The 22,361-nt window shown below is 37.4% G+C and overlaps 1 protein-coding gene across 3 annotated transcripts in view; it reads left to right on the top strand.

The window, feature by feature from the left end:
• LOC104598235 (vacuolar sorting protein 39-like) overlaps positions 1–22,361 on the top strand; it is a 102,905-nt gene that overhangs the window by 32,651 nt on the left and 47,893 nt on the right. For all 3 annotated transcript variants that reach the window (XM_088891692.1, XM_010260179.2, XM_010260178.2), the window contains exon 5: positions 15,393–15,505. In XM_088891692.1, the coding sequence (XP_088747818.1) occupies positions 15,393–15,505 (113 nt within the window). The remainder of the gene's footprint in view (positions 1–15,392; positions 15,506–22,361) is intronic.

The raw sequence follows: 22,361 nt of genomic DNA, 5'->3' as shown, positions 1-22,361 counted from the left end.
TTTACTTATTAGAATAAGTCAAGAACATACTTTGTTTGAGAAATATAAATGCCCTTTTTTGACCTTGCAACCTCAATCCCAAGGAAGTATTGATGATTTCTAGAATTTCAAATTTAATAACAAGGAAATTTTTAAATTCATTAATATTTGAGACATCATCACCAACAATATCATTGACAGAGTCACATGGACATTGACTCTTCATTATAAACATGGTATGGTCAAGTTGAGATTGAGTGAAGCCAACATTCAATACTACGCTTCTAAATCCATCAAACCAAGATTTAGGTGATTTCTTAAGGCCATAAAGGGATTCCTTCAAGTGAAAAACTTTTTCCATACTTCTTGGAATGATCACTCTTAGAGGAAGATCCCTGTATACCTCTTATTGAAGGTTACCATTAAGGAAAGCATTCTTAACATCCATTTGTTACAAGGGCCAAGAATAGTGGGCAGCTAGAGACATAATGACCGGTATTGAGTTCATCTTGGCTATAGGTGCGAAGGTTTCTTAGTAATCAATACCGTAGGACTAAGTGTACCCCCTTTTCCATAAGGTGAGCTTTATACCTTTCAATTAAGCCATTAGTTTATACTTCATAGTGCATACCCACTTACACCCAATAGGAAATTTACCTTATGGGAGAGGGATAATTTTCCATATTTGGTTTTGTATAAAAGCTTTTATCTCCTGATTTATAGCATCCTTTGAATGTGGGAACTGTACTACCTCAATAACATTGTGTATGATAGAAACAAAAGAAATGACACAGATATAGGCACAATAGGATGGTGATAAGGTGTCATAAGAGACATAATTTGAGATAAGATATTTATCAAATGTTCTTTTCGCTTTATGAATTGTAATAGGGAGGTTAGGGTCAAAATTCATATTAGGAGGCTTAGTAACAAATTTAACACAGGCATCAGAAATAGGGAGATGCTGAAGTTTAGAGTTACTTAGGTTTGAAAAGTCGGATTACAATGAACATTGAATCTCCAGAGTCGTCATCTTTTTTCGTCTGATGAACCATTAGTGCCAAGACCAAGGGATAGGAGGAACACTACTACCACCACATGTAGGAGGAGAAGAAGAAGAGAGAGATTAGGAATATCAATTGTAATCAACATAGGAATGAGCATGTAAAAGGGAGTATGATCTTCACTAACATTCTTCCCCTTAAGAGAAGGATGAGATGGTGAGAAGAATAGAGTAGACTCAAAGAAGGTGACATCTTTGGACACATATTTCTTAATAGAGCAAGAATCATAGCAATGGTACTTTTCAATTGATGAATATCCCATGAAGACACACTTGATAGACTTTGCATCAAATTTTAGTTTAGGACTCATGCCATAGACAAAGTGGACATACCCAAAGACCTTGAGAAGAAGGTGAAAGGCATCCTTATCGGAAATAAAGGAGTTGATGAGGAGACTAGAGATAAGGGGTCCCTGTGGGAAGTTTGTTAAAAAGATTTACAATTATTTGAGTAACATCCCCTTAGAAACAAGTTGGAACATGCATCTGGAATTACTCTGGCCACTTTAACCAAATGGCTATGCTTCCTTTTTGATACTCCATTCTATTGGGGGTATGAGAACAAGAGCTCCAGTGAATTACCTCTTTTTCCTTCGAGGAAAGCTTGAAAGTTCTTCTCAAAGTACTCCTTGGCATTGTTAGATCTAATAATTTATATCTTTTTCTTAAACTGAATCTCTACCATATTAAATTAGTTTTTTTTTGTTTATTTTTTACAATTGAAGGTGCTTTATTTTTAACTCTTCATTAAATACAACCAAGTGTACTATGAGTAGTCATTAATAAAAAAAATAAAATATTTGTAGCCACCCATACATGGAATAGAATAAGGTCCCCCCAAACATCAATATGTATAAAATGAAAAGGAATACTACTTTTATTACTTGCAAAATATGTGGTTTTACATTTATTTGATGATCGACAAACTTCATACTGTGGGCTCGAACTAGACATAGACTCAAACAAATTAGGAAACAAAAACTTTAGTGAACTAAAACATACATGCCCAAGATGGTGATGCCACAATTTCAATTGACTTAGTTTCATCATGACAGGACTTAGACTTACACATTAACTCTAACTTTGGAGACTGATAAAGAAGATGAACTCCATCGGCTTCATGTCCACTACCAATCATCTTCCTTATACTCAGGTCTTGAAATAATAATGAGAAGAAAAGAAGGTTATAGAACAATTATGAGTTTTGGTAAGGGAATTAATAGATAGAAGATATCTATGCAATTGTGGAACATGTAGTACACGGTTTAGAGAAAGGTTTTCAGCAAGTTTGATTTCGCCCAAACATGAGATTGGAGTTTGTGATCCATCAATAATAGTAATCTACTTTTCCTTGAAAATAACTTATAAGTGGTGAAATAAGAACGCATACCTGTCATATGATCACGAGCTCCTGTGTCAATTATCCAAGAGATAGGGTATGAGGTATGGAAAGCAAGTGTAGTATCTGATTTTGCAAAGGCATTGGAAGGTGTGTGAGAACCAACAAACGTAGACAACACACTTTTTTCAAGTTGAAGTAAGATGCCCCTTAATTTGTTCATCACATCATAGGTGTCATAAGTAGGTGTCTGAGGAAAAGGATTTCCCTTAAGCACATAAGTCAAAATATCATGGTTGCTTGTAGCAACTTGGGCATTTCCCTTTTTGGTTTTAAACTTCTCAGGGTTCAAGTACGGAATTCCTAACACTTATCCTTCGTGTGTTTCAACCTATTGCAATATTCACAAATAATCTCTTTAGGTTTTTGAAACAAAGTAGGTTTACTAGAACTCTGTTTAGGCTTAGTGGACACAAGGGTAGTGTGTTCACCTATAGCAACCTACACCATAGCATTCCTCCTACTCTCCTCATTCTTCAAAAGGGGATTTGCTATGGAGAGTGGTAAGATATTAACACTAAGAATATCCTGCCTAGTGAAGTCATATTTAGCATTTAGTCCAACAAGCAAATCAAATACCTGATTCTTTTCAATGTACTTCTTGTATTGTTCAACATCTACAGGATTATTCCACTCCAAAGCCTCTAAGGCTATGTTTGGTTTGAAGGAAAAAGTAGGGAAACGAAAGGAAAGGCAAGGAAACCTTTACAAACTTTGTATAGGTTTTTATACCTTTCCCTTCCTTTCCCTACCTTTTCCTTCAAACTAAACGTAACCTAAATGATCAGTTTCTTCCCAAATTGACTATATAGAAGAGAAATACATATCCACTAGCCTCTCCCGTTAATGCATATTACATGCTTCTCTCCACAATTGATAAATTCTAGTAGTATTTTTAGCTTGAGAACAAGTAGCAATTAACTGGTCCTAAATGTCGTTGGTCATTGAAAGGAACATATAGTTGTGAGCAATGTGTGGCTGACAGCATACAAGCCATGCCATGACCAATAGATTATCCTGCTCCCATTTGGGTCTTCAAGTTTTGGTTTAGCTTCCTTACTAGTAATAAACCCTATCTTACCTCTCCCATTGATTATGAGCTTAGCTAAATGGGACCACTCAAGGAAGTTTGTTCCATCAAATTTTAACAATAGTAATTTGTCCATTGGTATTGTCATTGCCTCCTGGCAAGACATAGGTAGAAACACAAACAACCTTGGGTGAATCCTCCATGGAATTTTCTCACCAACACTATATTACCCTAATACTAGCTAAAAACCTAGAACCCCTTATCACCAAGTTTGAATTAGGGTTACAACAATGAAAAGGGAAGAAGAAGGTGCTAGCGGCGTAACACAAGAAAAGATAAATTCCCCAAATTTTTTTAGTGTTAAAAAAATCAGGGATTACTTCTTGCGTATTCATAAATTTTAAGGGCAACCAATCCTCTGCATGAGCACACAAGCCCTAAACTCTAGATCTAGATTTTTCATCAATTTTTTTGAATATTCCAAAAAAATGTCAAGCAGGTTCACTCTATCATAAAAAATATGATAATGTCAACTAGTGGCGTGTTAATGTTAGCAGGCCTTTCTTATGAGTTACAACTAACAGTAGAAGAAAAATAAGAGGAGAGGAGGGATTTTGTCTCGGTAATGGGCTTAGCTACTATTCACACCCAGAAACTTAGTATTTGAATAGGATGAAGAAATTACAATAATACCTTTAACTAGGTGCCCTAATACAAAATGCGTATACAAAGACAATAATACCCTTAGGGCCTATTCATTTGCTCTAAAGTCTGACATTTGAAAGTGCAATAATTACATTAAGAGATATATTGGTATTGGTGAACTTTTCTTTCCTCTGAATGCAAAGAATGTTGTTTTGAATTCTGAAAACTATCAAATATCCATTTTGACCCCATATATGAGAGTGTTTGTTTGTCTTTTTGTGGGTATCATTGGAAAATAAAAAAGTTGTATGATTGCACTTTAAGAGATAAGAGATAAGAGGAAACAAACAACCAATTTTCTCTTAAAGTTAAAAGATTCCTCTTAAGAGATAAGAGTTAAGAGGAAACGAACAAGCCCTTACTCTCTCAACATGATTGATAAGGTCTTATTTGGTTTATGGCCTAATAGACCTTTCTCATCCAACAAATCCAAGACATACTTGTGTTTAGGGGTGTTCACATTAAATGTCAAACCGACCAAACTGGCTTGACCCAATCCGAGTTGGTCGGTTTTTTAAAATCACTGGTTGGTTTTGGTTTGTATGAGAAAATAAACTGACAACTCAATTCGATTAAACCAAACCGAACCGATCCTATATTTTTAAGTAATTATTAATGATTCCCTATCCTATATGTTAAATGTTGATATATTTTATTTATGTTTTGTTTGAGCTTTGAAAAAAATTGGTTATTTATGATAAAAACTAAAAACATAAAACCAATACAAATATAATACAATGGTACAATATTTAATCCAGTTTTGCATAAATTTAAATATATATTGACAAAAAATGAGTTTTGCATAAAAAACTAATCGATTTAAATATATATTTTGGTTTTGCATAAAAACTAAAAAGAAATAAACTGAAATATAAATAGATATTTTAGTTTAAAATATATATAAAAACCGACTAAACCGATAAACTGACCCAAACCGACCCTTGATGTTTGGGTCGGTTTTGCTTCAGTGTCAATCAGTTTCAGTTTAGTCAATAAGCAAACCGACTAGGTTAGCTTGGTTGAAAAAAAGACTCAAACCAACCCAACCCGACTCGTGAACACCCCCTACTTGTGTTGTGATAAGAAGATTCCCCACTATGTCATCAACATACGAAGGTGAATTGGCTAGTAGTATGGATGGACCGAGCCAGACTGGGGAATCAGAAGTATTGACCATTTCCTTACTAGCCTTGACCGGGTTGTATTCAGCCCAGATGATGCAGGTGATGGGCCAGCTTTTGGGTTGTGGGATGTAGTGCTAATCAACAGTGGTAGTAATTTGAATTTAATTTCCATTGTGCTGGCTAGGCCGTTGGGGCTAGCGATTGAACCAACTGTCTCGTTCTCTATCCATGTAGCAGACGACAATTGTATCCAATGTGATGGACTATGTGAAGCACTTAAGTTATAGATGCAAATGGATTTGTTTCCATTTTAGGGGCGTTCTTTTTTCAGATTTTGAGAGGGGGGAAAGTTGGTCATGAGATTTTGGTTCCCATTGACCAAGAATCTCATGTTCTTTTTTCAGATTTATGTGGGGACTAGGGAAAGTTTATTTTCCTGGGTACCACTTACCCAGGTAAGTGATACCCATCTCCTATGTGGGTAAATAGCTTTTCCACCTAGGGGTAAAGTTGCCAACACTTGAATGGTCATTGCCTTATTTACATGAGAAATAAAAGAGCATGGGTAAATGCACTTACCCGAGTAAGTGTTTTCCAGAAAAAAACTTACCCAAATAACTGCATTTACCTGGATAAATAACATGCCGAAAAACAAACAGGGCCTTAGTGGTTAAAAGCCCCAATAACTTGTAATTGGCCCCACCTCATTATGTATTTCCAGATCCGAGGCAAGTTGCGTCACCTTAAAGGATTGGGACCCGGGACCCGGGACCCGAGCTAATACATCAAGTTGGAATTATAGCTATTGGCTTTGGCTTACCTCATTAATCAGATGTTTTCCAGGAATCCTTTGGCTTTGGCTTACCTCCAATGCGATCTCATGACCACTGGATTCCGATCAAACTGGGTGTTGCGCCTGCTAATGTGCAGCCCTACTGCTGCTATCCACATTGCTACAAAGAGGAAATGGAAAAATTGGTAAGGAACTTAGGGATAAAGGTATGATTCAGCTCAGTAATAGTCCCTATTCAGCACCTATCCTCTTGGTTAAGAAAAAAGATGCCACATCGCGTTTTTGCATTGACTACCATGCCTTAAAATAATATTATAGTTTTTGATCAGTTTTCGACGCCCATAATCGACGAACTGCTTGATGAACTTGGTAGCGGCCCGACAGCCCACGGGCCGTGCCAGGCCCGACACGATGGTCCGTGCCGTGCTGGGCCGGGGGTTCGAGGTCCATAGGCTGGCACGGCATGACACGACCTAGCCCGCGGCATGGCCTGCATCATGGCCCATCTGAAAACTAGCTGTTGGGCCCCCCCTAAGCCCCGAGTCCCCCCAATGGTTAGTTTAAGCTTTTTTTGGGGGGGGAGGTTTACATAAATACCCCCCTAACATATTTAAATAGCTATATAGGGGGTATTTATGTATTTTGCTTATAGAGGGGAGGAAAATGACACAAATGCCCCCCAATAGCTATATAACAACTAGTTTTGGGGGGCTTTTTGGGTAAAGTAATAAATAACTTTACAATAACCAAAATACCCCTCCCAACAACTAAAAATAATTAGTTTTTAGGGTATTTTAGGCAATTGAATTATTTTCAATTCCTATAAATAGCCCTATGACCCATATCCTCCACCATTCTTCTCATCACACTAATTCAACAATTCTCTTATTCTCTTAATCTCTTCAGTCTTCCCTCTCTCAGTCTCTCAGTCTCTCTCAGTCTCTACCTCTCAGTTTCTCATACATTCTTTGCAATCTGAGTGAACTCTGATAGTCTCATAGTCTGATTGGCTGGTTATCTGATTCTCCAAGTTAGCAATTTGGGAGGCTTGGATCCTTGGACATTGTCACGTTGAAAGGCTTTAACCGTTGAAATCAAGTTAGGATTTTGAACCGACAATCCGGGGTAAGTCTAATTAAATTAAACTTAGTGATGCTAGTCTCACTAAGACCCGAAACCAGATTTCTCACACTTTCTACAAAACTTAGTGATGCTAGTCTCACTAAGATCCGAAACCAGATTTCTCACACTTTCTACCTGGTTTTTCTCTTTGGTTTTTCTCTTTGTAGTGGGTTCTGATGCAGTTTTGAGGGGTTTATTTTTATAGAAATATCCCCAACAATTATAAATAGCTATATAGAGGGGTATTTATGTATTTTGGCTTTGGGGGAGATAAAATGATAATAATACCCCCAATAACTATATAACAACTAGTTTGGGGGTATTTAGGTAAAGTGATAAATGACTTTATAATGACAAAAATACCCCTCCCAACAATTAAAAAACAACTAATTTTTAGGGTATTTTGAGGAATTAAATTATTTTCAATTCCTATAAATAGTTTTATCCTCCACCATTCTCATCATACCAATTCTCATACTCTCTCATACTCTCTCAAATCAAAATCTCTTCTCATACATCATACTCTCACATATACTCTTATACTTTCTTTACTCTTCAATTCTCAACTTGATTCAAGTTTCTACAAGAAGAATGCTTGTTCGAGTATCTCAAGTTAGCAATTTGGGAGACTTGGAGGCTTCAATTGTTGAAATCAAGTTAAAATTCCGAACTGACAATCCGGGTAAGTGCAATTAAATTAATTTTTTATTTTTTTATAATAAAAAAATAGTTGGCTCCTCTTCTCACTTTCAACACCAATTGCCCAATGTAGTCAATGTTGACAATGTCGATGTTCAGTCGCAATATGATAGTGTTAGTGCCGATATGGATGAGGCTGATATTGTTGACGTTCCCACCCCTAGTATTGTTACTAGAGGTAGGGGAAAGAAAAAGGAGAACACTATGTTGATTAGCCCGATTTGGACAATATTTAAAATAGAGGAGATTGAGGGGAAGGGAAAGAGAGTCGTTTATCAAAAATGTAGGAACAACTTTAGGTATAGTAGTAGTGATGGTACTGGCCACTTGGGTAGACATTTGAAACACCATTTGATGAAAGAAGAAGGGAGAAACATCACAAGCACAAATAGGAAGTGAGATTTTTGGTACTTTAAATATTCCCAAGAAAAAATGAGGCATGAATTGGCAAAATATATTGTGCAAGCTGAACATCCATTTTTATTAGCTGAAAATACTAAAATTGAATTTTTTTTATGTAGATCTGTAAATCTACAATTTAAAAAAGTTTATAGAAATACTATTAGAATAGATGCTTTAAAAATTATTTATTCATATAAACAAAATTTAATTTTTATGTTATCAAATCTTAATTCTAAAATTGCAATTACTTATGATATTTGGACATCTAAATTTAACATAAGTTATATTTGTGTTACCAGCCATTTTATTGATGAAAAATGGCTTTTACATAAAAAGAATTTTAAGTTTTACTAGGCTTGAATGGACACATACTAGCCCAATTATTGCTGCAAGTATTTTAAATACTTTACATATTTATGGAATTGAAAATAACCTTTTTTCTATTAGTTTTGATAATGCTAGTAATAATGAATCAGCAATAAATATTTTAAAATCTCAGTTAAAATCATATTTCGATGGTAAGTTATTTCATATTAGATGTGCATGTCATATTTTAAATTTATGTATTTAAGATGCTTTAAATATTATTTCTCATCATATTTCTAAAATTAGAAATTGTATAATATATATTAAAAGTTCTGGAGTAAGAAAAGAAGAATTTAAATATTCATGTCAAAATTATGGTTTAAAATATAAACATTTTGCATTGGATTTTCAACATAGATGAAATTCTACCTATTCTATGTTAGAAGGTTGTATTGTTTACAAGCAAATTCTTAGTGATTTTTATAATGCAAAAATGACACACGATTCTATACTTGAGGAAGATTGAGAAATGGTAATTTGTATAAAAGATTTTTTTACAAATTTTTTATTATGCAACTCATGAATTTTCAAGTGTTTATTACTCAAGTAGTTATCTTTTAGTTAATCAATTATTTTTAATTAGTGAATGTTTTGCAAAATATAGGAAAAATCCACAATTTCAAAGTATTGTTAAAATAATGGAAAATAAATTTAAAAAATATTGGGGAAAATTTCTCTCCTTTATTGCTTAGATATAATATTAGATCTTAGGTTTAGGAAAGATGGTTTAGAAATTTTACTTGAATCACACTATTAAAATATGAATATTAAAATTGGAAATAAAATAGAAGTTAATAGTTTATTATTTGAATTGGGGCCATTCTAAATCCCGCCAAATGGGGCCTAAATCCAATGAAAGGTTTATAGACTAGTGGGTGAGAATATCCAAAGTCTGGAGGGCAATAGAATCAGGAGAAAAATTGGCATATATTATTTGGAATATTTGAAGCAAAGAAATAATGTGGTCTTTAATTCTCAAACCCCCTCCCCAGCAAATGTATTAGAAAACGCTACTCGTGACCTTAGAGACTTCAAGGATGTATCTCCACTCTCCATCTCAAGAGAGAATAGGAGAGATGTTATCTATGTAAGATGGAAATCTCCCGAGAATCATGTTAAGATCAATTTTGATGCTTCTATTAGAAGCACCGATTTGGCTAGTATAGCTTGGGTAGCTAGAGACTGTTTTGGAGCTGTTCTTTCATTCGACTTCCATTCCATTGGCTTCAACAACGTTATAGTGGCGGAGGCTTGGATGCCGTGGGAGGCTCTTCAATGCGTGATAGAGTTACCGTTTGAAGATTTCACTATCGAAGGAGGCCCTGCCCTTACCATCGCATGCATCAATTAAAAGTATAAGCATCCATGGCCCTCGTCTAGCATCATTAAAGACATTCAAGCGTTATGCAGAAGCAGTCGGAAGAGGTTCAGGTTCACTCATGTCCATAGAGAGGCAAACTTTCTGGCAGATGTTTTGGCAAACTTAGGTCACAATTACTCTTCGGATTCCACTTCTACTCAAGACAAGAGAGAAATCAAGAAAATTAGATGGGAAGATATTTTGGGTTGCACTACTCCCCGTCTCTGTTAGTGCCCCTCTTTTCTGTACCAAAAAACAATTTAGCTTGGATCGACCTAGGCCCAAGGCCTGGCTTGTAGCCTAGTCTGACATGGGCCAGGTGCATGGCACGACCTGCAGCCTGCTCAGCCCAAGTCCGACACAGGCTTGTATGGGCTCGGGCCGTTGTTCACGTCAGGCCGACCCCCTGAAGTATCCCAGGGGAGGGAAGCACAGCTTGGCCCGCACTTTATACAGGCCGCACGCAGTCCATATCGTGTCGGCCCGGCCCAGCATGACCCGATTTACACCTCTATGCATAAGGGTAGAATGATGTTATTGGCTAATTCAACCTAGATTCTTGCCCTCTTGGAGCTTTTTCATGCTCCTCCCATAGGGGGACATTCAGGTATTTTTACGAACTTATCGTAGGATATCATCTCATTTTTACTGGATGGGCATGAAGAAACAAATTTGAGAGTATGTTGTCACTTGCACAATATGTCAATTATGAGGCAACTATGGATTTCATTACGGGTCTGCCCCCTTCTGGTGGTAAGATGGCCATTGTTGTTTCTGTAGATCGATTATCCAAATATGCGCATTTTGCACCATTAGCCCATCCATATACTACAACACAAGTAGGGCTGTTCACGGGTCGGGTTGGGTCGGTTTATTGAGGTTTTTCCAACTGACCCGACCTGGTCGGGTTACTTGAGATGGAAACCGAAACCGACCCAGTGTTAAGCAAAACCGACTTGATCGGTTTGAGTCGGGTTGGGTCGGTTTGGGTCGGTTTCGGCTCTAAGTTCATCCATGCCCCCCATGGCCCATGTGCCTGTGTGGTGCAAGTTTGGGTTGTTAGATATTTCAGTTTTTATGTAAAATTGAAATATCTTTATTTAACAGTTTTAAATATAAAATATATTTAAGTTAAAATCGAAATATATATTTAAATAGATTAGGTCGATTTAATTTAAAATCGAAATATATATTTATATATATTATATTTAAATAGTTAAGTAGGAATTAAGTCGGTTCAGTTCGAGTCGGTTTCGGTTTTCACACAAGAAAACCAAAACCGACCCGAACCATCAGTTTATGAATTTGTACAACCCGAAACCGACCGGTGCTGATAAAAACCCGGCCAACTCGAATTGGGTCAGTCTGGGTTGATCGGTCTTATAAACAGCCCTAAACACAAGTGGCCAAAATTATTATTCAGGAGGTTTTCCATTTACATGGCATGCCCAAAACTATTATTTCTGGTCGTGACTCAGCTTTCATGAGTTGGTTCTAGTTAGAATATTTTCGGGTACAGGGAGCGAAACCCCACCATTCTACAAGCTATCATCCGCAAATCGACCAACAGAGGTTGTAAATTGTTCCCTTGAGACCTACCTTTGGTGTTTCATTAGTGATTATCCAGGTAGTGGATCAAGTGGCTCCCATGGGCAGAATACTGGTATAATACTTCTTTTCGTGCTTCTTTTGGTATACCACCTTTTCACGCATTGTACAGAAGGGAACCTCCTTAAATACTACCATAAAAAAGGGGATCCACTACTATTTCTGAAGTGGATGCGCATCTGACAGATAGAGATGCAGTCCTTAAGGACTTAAAGGCCAGCTTGCTAAAGGCTCAACAGCAAATGAAGACTCACTATGATAAGAAAAATCGAGATGTCTAGTTTGAGGTGGGGGACTGGGTTTACTTGAAACTGAGGACTTACTGACAAGGTAGCCTAGCTAAACGATCCTCCCAAAAGTTGGACCCCAGATTTTATGGTCCACTCCGTGTTGTAGCAAGAGTGGGTAAGGTGACTTACCCAGATTTCATGTATCTCTATTGAAGAAACATTTGGGGCCTGTACCTTTTGCTTCAACTAGCTTATCAGATTTTCCGAGGACGGAGTTTTATAATTGGAACTAGACCACATTGCTGATTTCAAGTGGATCAAAGATGGTAATAAGTTGAATTAACAAGCCTTGCTGGTCTGGAAATTCCTAACACCTGAAGATGCCACATGGGAAGACTACTATCATCTGCAACAATGCTACCCAAGCATTAACCATGAAGACAAGGTTGTTATAAAGGGGGCAGGAGTTTCTTTATTGCTTTTCATTTTCTTTTTTTCTCCACCTTCCCATGAGAAGATTTTACTTTTCCTTGTCTAGTACCAATTTCACCTCTCTATTTTCCTTTTGATTTTTTGGAGTTAAACCTAACCCCTTACTCTCTACCTTTTTGGGTTCCTTCTTATTCTCACTTAACAACCCCTCCCTCTGACAATTCTCTTCCACATACCCTTCCCTCCTCCTAAGCTCCTCGAACTTTGAACAAATCAAATTCCAAAATCTCTCCACCTCCTCTTTCTATTCCTTATCAAGTCTTGATACATCATTCTCCTCTAACAGCACTTCATTCCCCCTGACTATGCCCTTAAAACCATCACCTTCCCTTCCGAGATGGGGTGCTGAAGTATTTGCACCAAAGGAACAATCATACCTGGTGACACAAGATCTGAGTGAGGTGAACAAGAGAGACTGCAGCCTTCCCTTTGGCCGGAATTTGATAAGAAGTGGGAATGGGAAAATAACCTTCCTTAACTAGTCTATTTATTGGAAGATGAGAAGTGGGTATGAGAAGTGTTTAGAGTGTTCTATTTCTACTTGACCACTAACATACTTAAGGCTTCCTTTAAAAGCAAACCCTCAAGAGAGTAGTTTCTGGTGCCTAGTTGTAACAAAATTCAAGAAGAGATTGGCTTCGTAGAAAAATAATTACATCTTGTTGGTGGTAGAATCACCTTAATAAAAGCTACACTTGCCAACCTACCAACCTATTTCCTTTCTGTCTTTAGGATCCCAACTAGTGAAGCTAAGAAATTGGAAAAGTTAACGAGGGACTTTTTTGGGAATTAGGGGAAAGTAGAAAGGATCACTTAATTAAGTGGGAAAGTGGCTTTGGCGGTGGTCATAGGAAAGAGAGAGGTTGTGGCATGAGGTGGTAGGAAGCATTCATGGTCGATCAGAGAATGGGTGGGATGTTGGTGTATCTTGATGGGCAAAGCTAGCAACTCCTTGGAAGGCAATTCACAGTAGTCTACCTCAGTTCCTCTCTATTTTTTTCCTAAGAGGATATTTGGGTTGGAGATGTCCCCTTGAAAGACCTCTTCCCTTCCAATTTTTTTTTTTTTTTCCTTGAAAACTCCTTGTGCCCCTAATTTGGATTTTGGATTTTGTAGAGGTTTAAAGGAGGAGATTGGGTGTTCTAAGCATACTTGAGAGAGTTTGTTTGAACCCCTTTGAACCAAATAAAAGAGTTTGGACTCCTAGGTCAAAAGGATCTTTTTCTTGTGCATCTTTCTCCAAGGTCATTTGTCAATTTCACTCTCAATAGGTGTTCCTTGTTAAGAAGTCTGGTGCAGGCCTATTCCCCTAAATGTTTCGACTTGTTGTTAGGAAGTGTTTGCATAGGAAACTAAATACCTTGGATAATCTACAAAAATGATCTCACCTTTGTATCTCTCCTAATTGGTGTATCCTTTGTAAGTTTCATGGTGAGGACTGTTACCATCTACTAATTTCCTATTCTTTCATTGTAGAGGTTTGGGATTGATTATTCTTGTTGTTTGGGTTAGGCAGAACTTGCTAGCAGAAATAAGTGTGTTGTTTGATCCTTCCACCTTTTCTTGGCAACAAAAAAGAGGTAAAATTATGTGGAGGTGTGCAAGAGCAACACTGATTTGGACAATATGGGAAGTAAGAAATATTAGAATATGGAAAGATATGGAAAGAAATCAAGAGGAAATTAAGGATTGTGTCTTGAATAGGGTTATTCACTGGTTGAATTATTTGGATTTGTTCCACCAATTTCCCTGTAACGATATTTGGAGGAATTGGTTAGCAGTGGCAAGTTGTCCCTCTTCATCCTCCAAGTTTATAGTAAGGTCAGGCTAGACACCTCCTAAAGGATTTTTGAAGCTGAATTTTGATGGTAGTAGTCAAGGTAACCCAAGGCCTTCTGGGTTGGGAAGGGGCTTTAAGGAATAAGGTCGGAAATGTGGTTTTCTTCTTCTCAGGTCCCCTAGGAGTGAGAGACTCTACTAGAGTGGAACTATTAGCTACCCTGCAAAGTGTACAGTCTGCAACTCAAACTAGGGGTGGAGAGGCTAATAGTGGAAGGGTACTCCAAGGTGGTCATAAGCTGGTTGCAAAACTCAAAATCGGTAGTGTGGTTCTTCAGAAATGAAGTTAAGAAGTTCAAGTTTCTGACAAGGAATATGTGTATACAAGTACAATGGATGGGGAGATCAGCAAATGCTTTAGCTGATTGTCTAACCAAAGAAGGGGCAGTTAGGAAACTGTTGTTTTGGGCACAACTGTAGCTTGAATTCTGTTTTTCCATTTGATAGGAGAGGTCGCAACTCGCGCCTTTACAAGGGTTGTTTGTACTAACTCTTATCCTTCTTCTAATAAAAGAAGTTATTAACTTATTATTTATCAAAAAAATGGAGTAGTTAATCAAGAGAAAATTGACAGAGATCTAAGGAGGTAGTGGGACTTGGTAGTCCAAAAAGTTAACAACATTTTAATGGGTACTCAAGGTTTAAGTTTCCAAGGTGAATGGGATAATGCTAATCTTGTCATGGGATTTTTTTTTTAAATAAACAAAAAATTTGACAATTTTGAGAGGGTCTTGAGGCACAACAGCGAGAGAGAAGCTGCTGATGTGAACCCTATCCTTTTAAAAATACAATATAGATAGTGGATACTGACAATGCACTTGATATATGGTATGAATGGAACTCTTCACTATACTTCAGAATTATTCATTCATATTTATGTCAATAAATGCGGAATTTTTCAATAGTCTCGTTTCATCTTGTCTACCTAGGTCATGTGGTTAAATTGGTGGTTGGTTTTCAACTTCTTAAATATGCTTGGCTCAGCAATTAGAAGCATGTGATCATTTTATGTGTTCGTATTAAGAGTTTATAAATCTTATTTCTCTTAAGATTGGGTGTATTTGTTACCTCTGGTTATATCTAGTAAGATATACATGTTTTCACTCTCTTAACTTTGTAGATATTCCAGATTGTACACTGGTGATGATGCTCTCTTGTTCATTGTGTTTTTCTTCATGCAGATAATACAATTAACTGCATCTGGCAACTTTGAGGAGGCCTTGGCTTTGTGTAAGTCACTTCCACCAGAGGATTCAACTCTTCGAGCTGCAAAGGAAGGCTCTATACACATCCGGTAATTATTATTTTTTTCTAATTTTTATCCATTTTATATTCAGTTATAAAATATTCTACATTTAAGTGGAAAATTTCCTTCTTGAATTGAACCAGTGTATAAAGTGTCTGTGCATGTAAATTTAAAGTTAAAGCATGATAGTTTCTGTTCACACTACCTCAACTCTCAAATAAGTGTCTTAAAAGGTCTGTCTAGCTTAGGCATTGAGATTCATTGTGTGAGGCTTAGAGAAAATTCCCTGGGGTTCATGCCCAGAGGCCCATGTCAATGATCGAGATGCCTTGCATAAAAAGCATGTTTTTCATGCATCTAGTAAAATAAGGTTTTCATCACAACATAGAATTGCTTATCGATTAAAAAGTTTCCCTAATACATGTGTTTATCTGTTTTTAAATATTTATGTAGTTTTGAATGAAAAGTAATTGTATTAGACTTTGTATGAAGCATGAAGTATGAACCGATGAAAAATGTTGGTAGGCCTAACATATAGGATATCTTGACCTACAATCATGATCCACGCTGCTAGTTTCCCCATGGTGTCAAAATAGAAGTATTCAAATAAGGAATGCTTACTTTAGAGTTCCCAGAACTCTATCAAATTAAGATTGATTTCAACAGGAATTCAAAATACATTAGTTTGTACCTGAATGACACACTCAATTCTATTCATTAAGCTTCAAAAAAGCAAAAAAATCTGAAACTTTGATTTTGGGCAAATTCTCTAGGGGTCAATGCTTGGTGTAATGGGAAAAGCAAAATGCATTAGTTTGTACCTGAACGCCGCACTGAATTCTATCAAAGTAAGATTGATTTCAACAGAAATTCAAAATATATTAGTTTGTACCTGAACGCTACACTCAATTCTATTCATTAAACTTCAAAAGAGCAAAAAATGTGAAACTTCGATTTTTTCTTGATTTTGGGAAAATTCTCTAGGGGCCATTGTTTGGTGTAATGGTAAAACCTGGGGATGACAAGCATGAGAATGAGGTTACAAGTCTGAGAGAGGCCATTTTGTGCAAAAGAGTGCCAAAAGATTAGGTCTGTATCCAGTCCACCACTCCCAAGACCAATACCCCAGATAAATTGAACTAACATTGGGTAATGACCTTCTGTTGAGCAAATTATCTAGGACTTCATTTGTGCATCAAAACACTTATTTTATTTCTGATGAGATTTTATGTATGATTATTAATCAGAAAGTGTATAGAATGAGAAAAATAAGAGAAGAAAAGAAAAAGATTTGGAACAAGACCAAAAATGTGGGACATGTACCTCTATTGCATTTGCATATCAACCTTCATTTATAAGGAAAATGACCACTCATTTTCCCCTGGCCTTCAACCAGTACCATATATCAGTGTAAAAATTAATAAAAACAAAATATAAGCAGTCAAATCCTTCAACACTTACCCTACTTGTGATATATATTTTGGAGAAATTAAAATTGGAAAAAATAAGAATAAATATAGAAGATATTGAAGAAGTGAAGGATATATATATATATATATATATGTATATTGAGAAAGTTAGGATAATGGATTCATCAATAAACAGGAAACCAAAAAATAATTCCTGTATAACAGGTTGTACTTGGGGAATATCCAAAGCTGTTCACTATATGTTTAAGCAAACAGACCCTGACTGTTTACAATAATTTTCAAAATAAAATAAAAAAAGTATTTGTATTCTTTCTTCTAAACATCCTATGACTTGTTAACCATGATATCATCTTCCCCAAATTTCTGCCTGTAACTACTTCAGGTAGACATAAGGCAGACAAAGTCTGCTTGTATTCTTTGCCACCCCTTTATTGAGAACATCAGCCAGCTGCAACTCTGAAGAGACACAAGGCAAACAGACTTCTCCAGTTATTACCCTTTCTCTTATAAAGTGTCTATCAACTTCAATGTGTTTTGTCCTATCATGCTGAATTGGATTGTGGGCAATATTGATTGCAGCCTGATTGTCATAGTATAACATCATAGGTTCATCTGCTTTCACCCCAATCTCACTCACAAGAGATCTAACCCAAAGAAGTTCTGAGACACCATGAGCCATGAATCTATACTTAGCCTCTGCACTTGACCTTGCCACAAACGCTTGCTTCTTACTCTTCTAGGAGATCAAGTTTCCACCTACAAAGGTAGACACTCCTGATGTAGACCTCCTGTCATCTATGCATCTTGCCCAGTCTGCATCTGTATAGGGCTCTAGCTTTAGATTTTCATGATTTGAGAAAAGAATGCCTCTGCCAGGGTGCTTTTTTCAGATATGCAAGTATCTTCTCAATAACTTCCCAGTGCTGAATCCGAGGTGCATGCATGTACTGAATCACAACACTGATAGCATAAGAAATATTTGGTTGTGTCATACACAAATACAGCAGTCAACCCACCATTCTTTGATATCTCCCCACATCCTTTACCAACTCACCATCCACACTATTAATTCTGTGATTTGGATCAATAGGAGTGTTTGCTGGTTTGGTCCCAACTTCCCAGTTTCCCGCAATAGGTCAAGTACATACTCTGTGGAATGAAGATCCCATGCTTGGATCTTGCAACTTCAATCCCCAAGAAGTATTTGAGCTTACCAAGACCTTTGATATCAAATTCTTGTTGCAATGATTTTTTGAGATCATCAATCTCCTCCGGATCATTTCCTGTCACTACTATATCATCCACATACACAATCAGAATTGACACCAGAGCATCTCTCCTCTTTACAAAGAGAGTGTGATCAGACTGTGTCTGTGTGTATCCAAAACGGATGAGTGCCCCTCTGAACCTGTCAAACCAAGCCATAGGTGACTGTTTCAGTCCATACAAAGATTTTCTGAGTCTGCACACTTTTCCCTTGCCAACATTCTCATAAAAGCTTGCTGGAATGTCCATATATACCTCCTCCTGTAAATCACCATTGAGGAAGGCATTTTTGACACCATGTTGAAACAAAGGCCATGAATAGGTGGTTGCTAGAGATAAAATGATACGAATTAAACTCATCTTAGCTACCAGTGCATAGGTTTCCAGATTATCAACACCATAGGTCTGAGTATACCCTTTTGCTACCAACCTTGCCTTGTATCTCTCTATCTTGCCATCAACCCTATACTTCACTGTGAAGACCCATCTACATCCAACAGTCTCCTTGTTTGGGGGGAGATCAACTATTTCCCAAGTTTGGTTTTTAACCAAAGCATTCATCTCATCTTGCATGACTATTCCACTCAGGTTTGGAGAGAGCCTCAGTAACATTCTTGGGTATAGATAGAATCTAGGGAAGAAAGAAAAGCACGGTAGGAGGGTGATAAGGCACTGAAGAAAAGATGGTGTGAAATGCAATGGACTGTACACTTTCTCTTCCCCTTACAAAGTGCAATGAGAAGATCAAGGTCAGTGGGATCAGCTGCAACAATGGTGTTAGGGACATGAACATTATCATCAGAAAACATAATAGGCTCAAGCTCAAGAGGAATACCTGGAATTGTATCTTCCGAATCTGGAGTTTCAGAAGGACTGATAGAGAGTGGTGTCGCGCTGGCACTGATATTTCTGTGAGGCTTCTCGTAGTGGCTCAGGTAATGAAACTGGAAGTGCAGGTGTTAGCTGAACTGATGGAGGTGTTGGCTAAACTGATGAAGGTGTTGGCTGAACTGATGAAGGCACCAAAGAAACTGGAAGATGAACATATTGTGAGTTCTCCCTAAAACTCTCCCCCTGAGGAGAACCACTTGAGAAGAAGAAGGTGGATTCAAAGAAGGTAACATCCATTGTGACAAATCTACTCCTCGACACTGGGTCATAATAACAATACCCCTTTTGGTTTTAAGAATACCCAAGAAAAACACATTTCTTGCCTTAGGATCCAATTTCTTGTGATGAGGGCCAAGAATGTGAACAAAGGAAACACACCCAAAACGCTCAGAGATATATGAAATATCTCCCCATTTGGAAAAAATAGACTAAATGGCACCCTAAACCCCAAAGTCTGTGAAGGAACACGGTTAATCAAATGCATGGCTGTAAGAATTGCATCTCCCCAGAACTGTACAGGAACTGAAACACACACCATAAAACTCCTTGCCACCTCCACAATGTGTCTGTTTTTTCTCTCAGCAACTCCATTCTGTTGTGGTGTATATGCATAACTACACTGATGAATTACCCCATGTTCTAGGAGATACATGGTCAGGTCCTTCTCAAAGTACTCTCTGGATTATCTGATCTAAAAACCTTAGTTCTCACTCCAAATTGTGTGAGAACCATCTGGTGGAACTGTCGTACCAAGTTAGGAATCTCATCACGTGATCTTATCAAATATATCCAAGAATATCGTGTATAACCATCGACAAACAAGAGAAAGTAACGGAATCCTCCCATGGAAGGGATATGATATGGCCCCCATACATCAATGTGAACAATATTAAAAGCAAAAGTATTTCTTTTATTACTTGGTTTAAAAGACTGTCTACAATGCTTTCCTAACTGACAACTTTCACACTCCAAAGTAGATAACTGAACAGACTCAAACAACTTTGCGAAAAGACATTTCAAAAAACTAAAAGAAAGGTGTCCCAAGCGATTGTGCTAGAGTAAAATCTGGTTCACTGACTCTGACCCACTACTACTGCAACTACTAACATGATGGCCCTGATGTCTCGGAACCTCATCCAGAAGGTAGATTCCATTAACCTCACGACCACTCCCAATCATCTTCTTTGACTCCAGATCCTACAAAACACAATTACCAGGAAGAAAGGTCACAGAGCAATTCAAATTCTTTGTCAAAGAACTAATAGACAGTAGGTTGGTATGAAGTCTAGGGACATGTAAAATAGAAGACAAAGTTATATTATTGGTCACTCTAAATGTCCCTTTCCTAGCAATGGGAATATGCGACCATCTTCTGTAGAGACTTTGTCTCTACTAGAACACAACTGATAGGAACTGAAAAGGGTAGGGGCATTAGTCATGTGCTCAGATGCTCCTGAGTCTATAATCAAGGAGGTCCCTCCTTACCTGAAGTGGATGCAAGATTTGCAGTTGCATATGAACTACCTGTATGTGCAAAGGAAGAGGTGTAGCTGGTTCCTGCATTCTGCTATCCATCCAGAAGGCTAGTGCTAGGTAAATCTTTTTTACTCATAAGTTGTTCAAACCTTTCCAATTCTGTCATCACTACTGCTACTGCAATGGATTCCCAATCAGTTTGGGAAAGAGGGACCGAAGAGTCTCCTGTAGTGGCTACATTTGCATTTCCTTTCTTGTTCCTTATCCGGGTAGGCATAAGATTTGAATGAAACTTCCAACAAGTGTCCTTAGTATGCTTAGGCTTCTTGCAATAATCACAAATCAAGTCCTTCTTACCTTCCCTTCTAGTCTCACTAGTCCCCTTGTCTTAATTCGGCTTAGGTTTTGTTGTACCAACCATAGTTGACTGGTCAATCCCAGGCTATCTTAGCATTACATTCCTCCTACCTCTCCTCTCTAGAGACAAAGGCATAGGCTTAAGAGAGTGTCACACCCTCCCTAAAAGGAATATGCTGCCTAGCAATGTCAAATTCAGGGTTCAGCCCTGCCAAGAACTCAAAAACCCTATTCCTCTCTACCAGTCTGTGATAGGTTACTGCATCATTTACACTTTACCATACCATAGTGTCTAAGTGGTCTATTTCCTGCCATAGGGTTTTCAGCATGGAGAAATACACAGCAAGAGGTTTTTCTCCCTGTTTCATACTTATCACCTGATTCCTTAACTGATAGGCTTTGGCTTCATTTTGTTTCTGAGAGTAGGTTTCTGTGACTCCATCCCAAATCTCCTTAGTAGTATTAATCCATAGAAATTTTTTTGCAATATGAGGTAACATAGAATTACACAGCCAGGACATTACCATGTAATTCTCCTGCACCCATTGGGAAGAGTCTGCATTAGGTTTCTTCTCCCCAGTGAGATACCCTAATTTTCCATGGGCACCAATAACCATCTTAGCTGATTGTGCCCATTCCAAATAATTTGTACCATCAAGTTTTACTGTAGTAATGATCCCAGACCAAAAAATATCACTACTACCTCCAACACCTAATCCTACAATATCAGTAGATTTCATCTTGGTATTCCAACTCTCCATCTTACTTCAAACAGTTCAATAGTAATAAAAAATAGATTGAAAACCTTCCAAAAACAATTTAATATCACACACAAAAACAAACCCTTCTAGAAGAAGAAAACCCTAGCTGGAGAGAAATCTCTCTCCTCCCCACGCTTCCCAACAGAGAGAAGAGTGAATCGATCACTCCAAGAGGCTCAGAAAAATCCAGAAACCAAACCGCACTCTTTAGAAAATCTAAAGAAAGCTAACAATACCTGGCCGCCCAAGATCAGATAAAAAACAAAGAGTCCAACTTTTCTAGGACTCTTCCTCGTACTCCAGTTCTTCCTGATTTTGATACCGAATAGTAGATCACCTTTCTGATGACTAGATTCCACAAAAAAATCAAAGAACTGGGCAATCTACAACAGATCAATCAGCCCTTTATTACTTCATGCAATCGACTGATCTAGGTCTGCATGAGAATGCTTCTAGAAACCCTAGCCACCGCTCTGATACCAAGTAGAAAGCTTGCTGAATTTAAAAAAAAATATGAAATAAAAGGATTTTCTTGAAGAAAGAAGGAAGAGAGAAGGAGAAGAAGAGAAATTGAAAAGAAAAGAGAGCAATAATCTGGCTGCCCCCTTCACTTATTATTTATACTAAAAATAATAGAGCAGTACAAAGACAACTATGCCCTTATAGTGGCAAGACATAAAACAGCATATATAAGACACAAAAACATAATAAAATTTGGACTCA

The sequence above is a fragment of the Nelumbo nucifera genome, chromosome 7 (assembly GCF_055504915.1).
Source record: "Nelumbo nucifera cultivar China Antique chromosome 7, China Antique-T2T, whole genome shotgun sequence".
NCBI lineage: Eukaryota > Viridiplantae > Streptophyta > Magnoliopsida > Proteales > Nelumbonaceae > Nelumbo > Nelumbo nucifera.
This window is presented reverse-complemented; position numbering and strand designations above follow the sequence as displayed.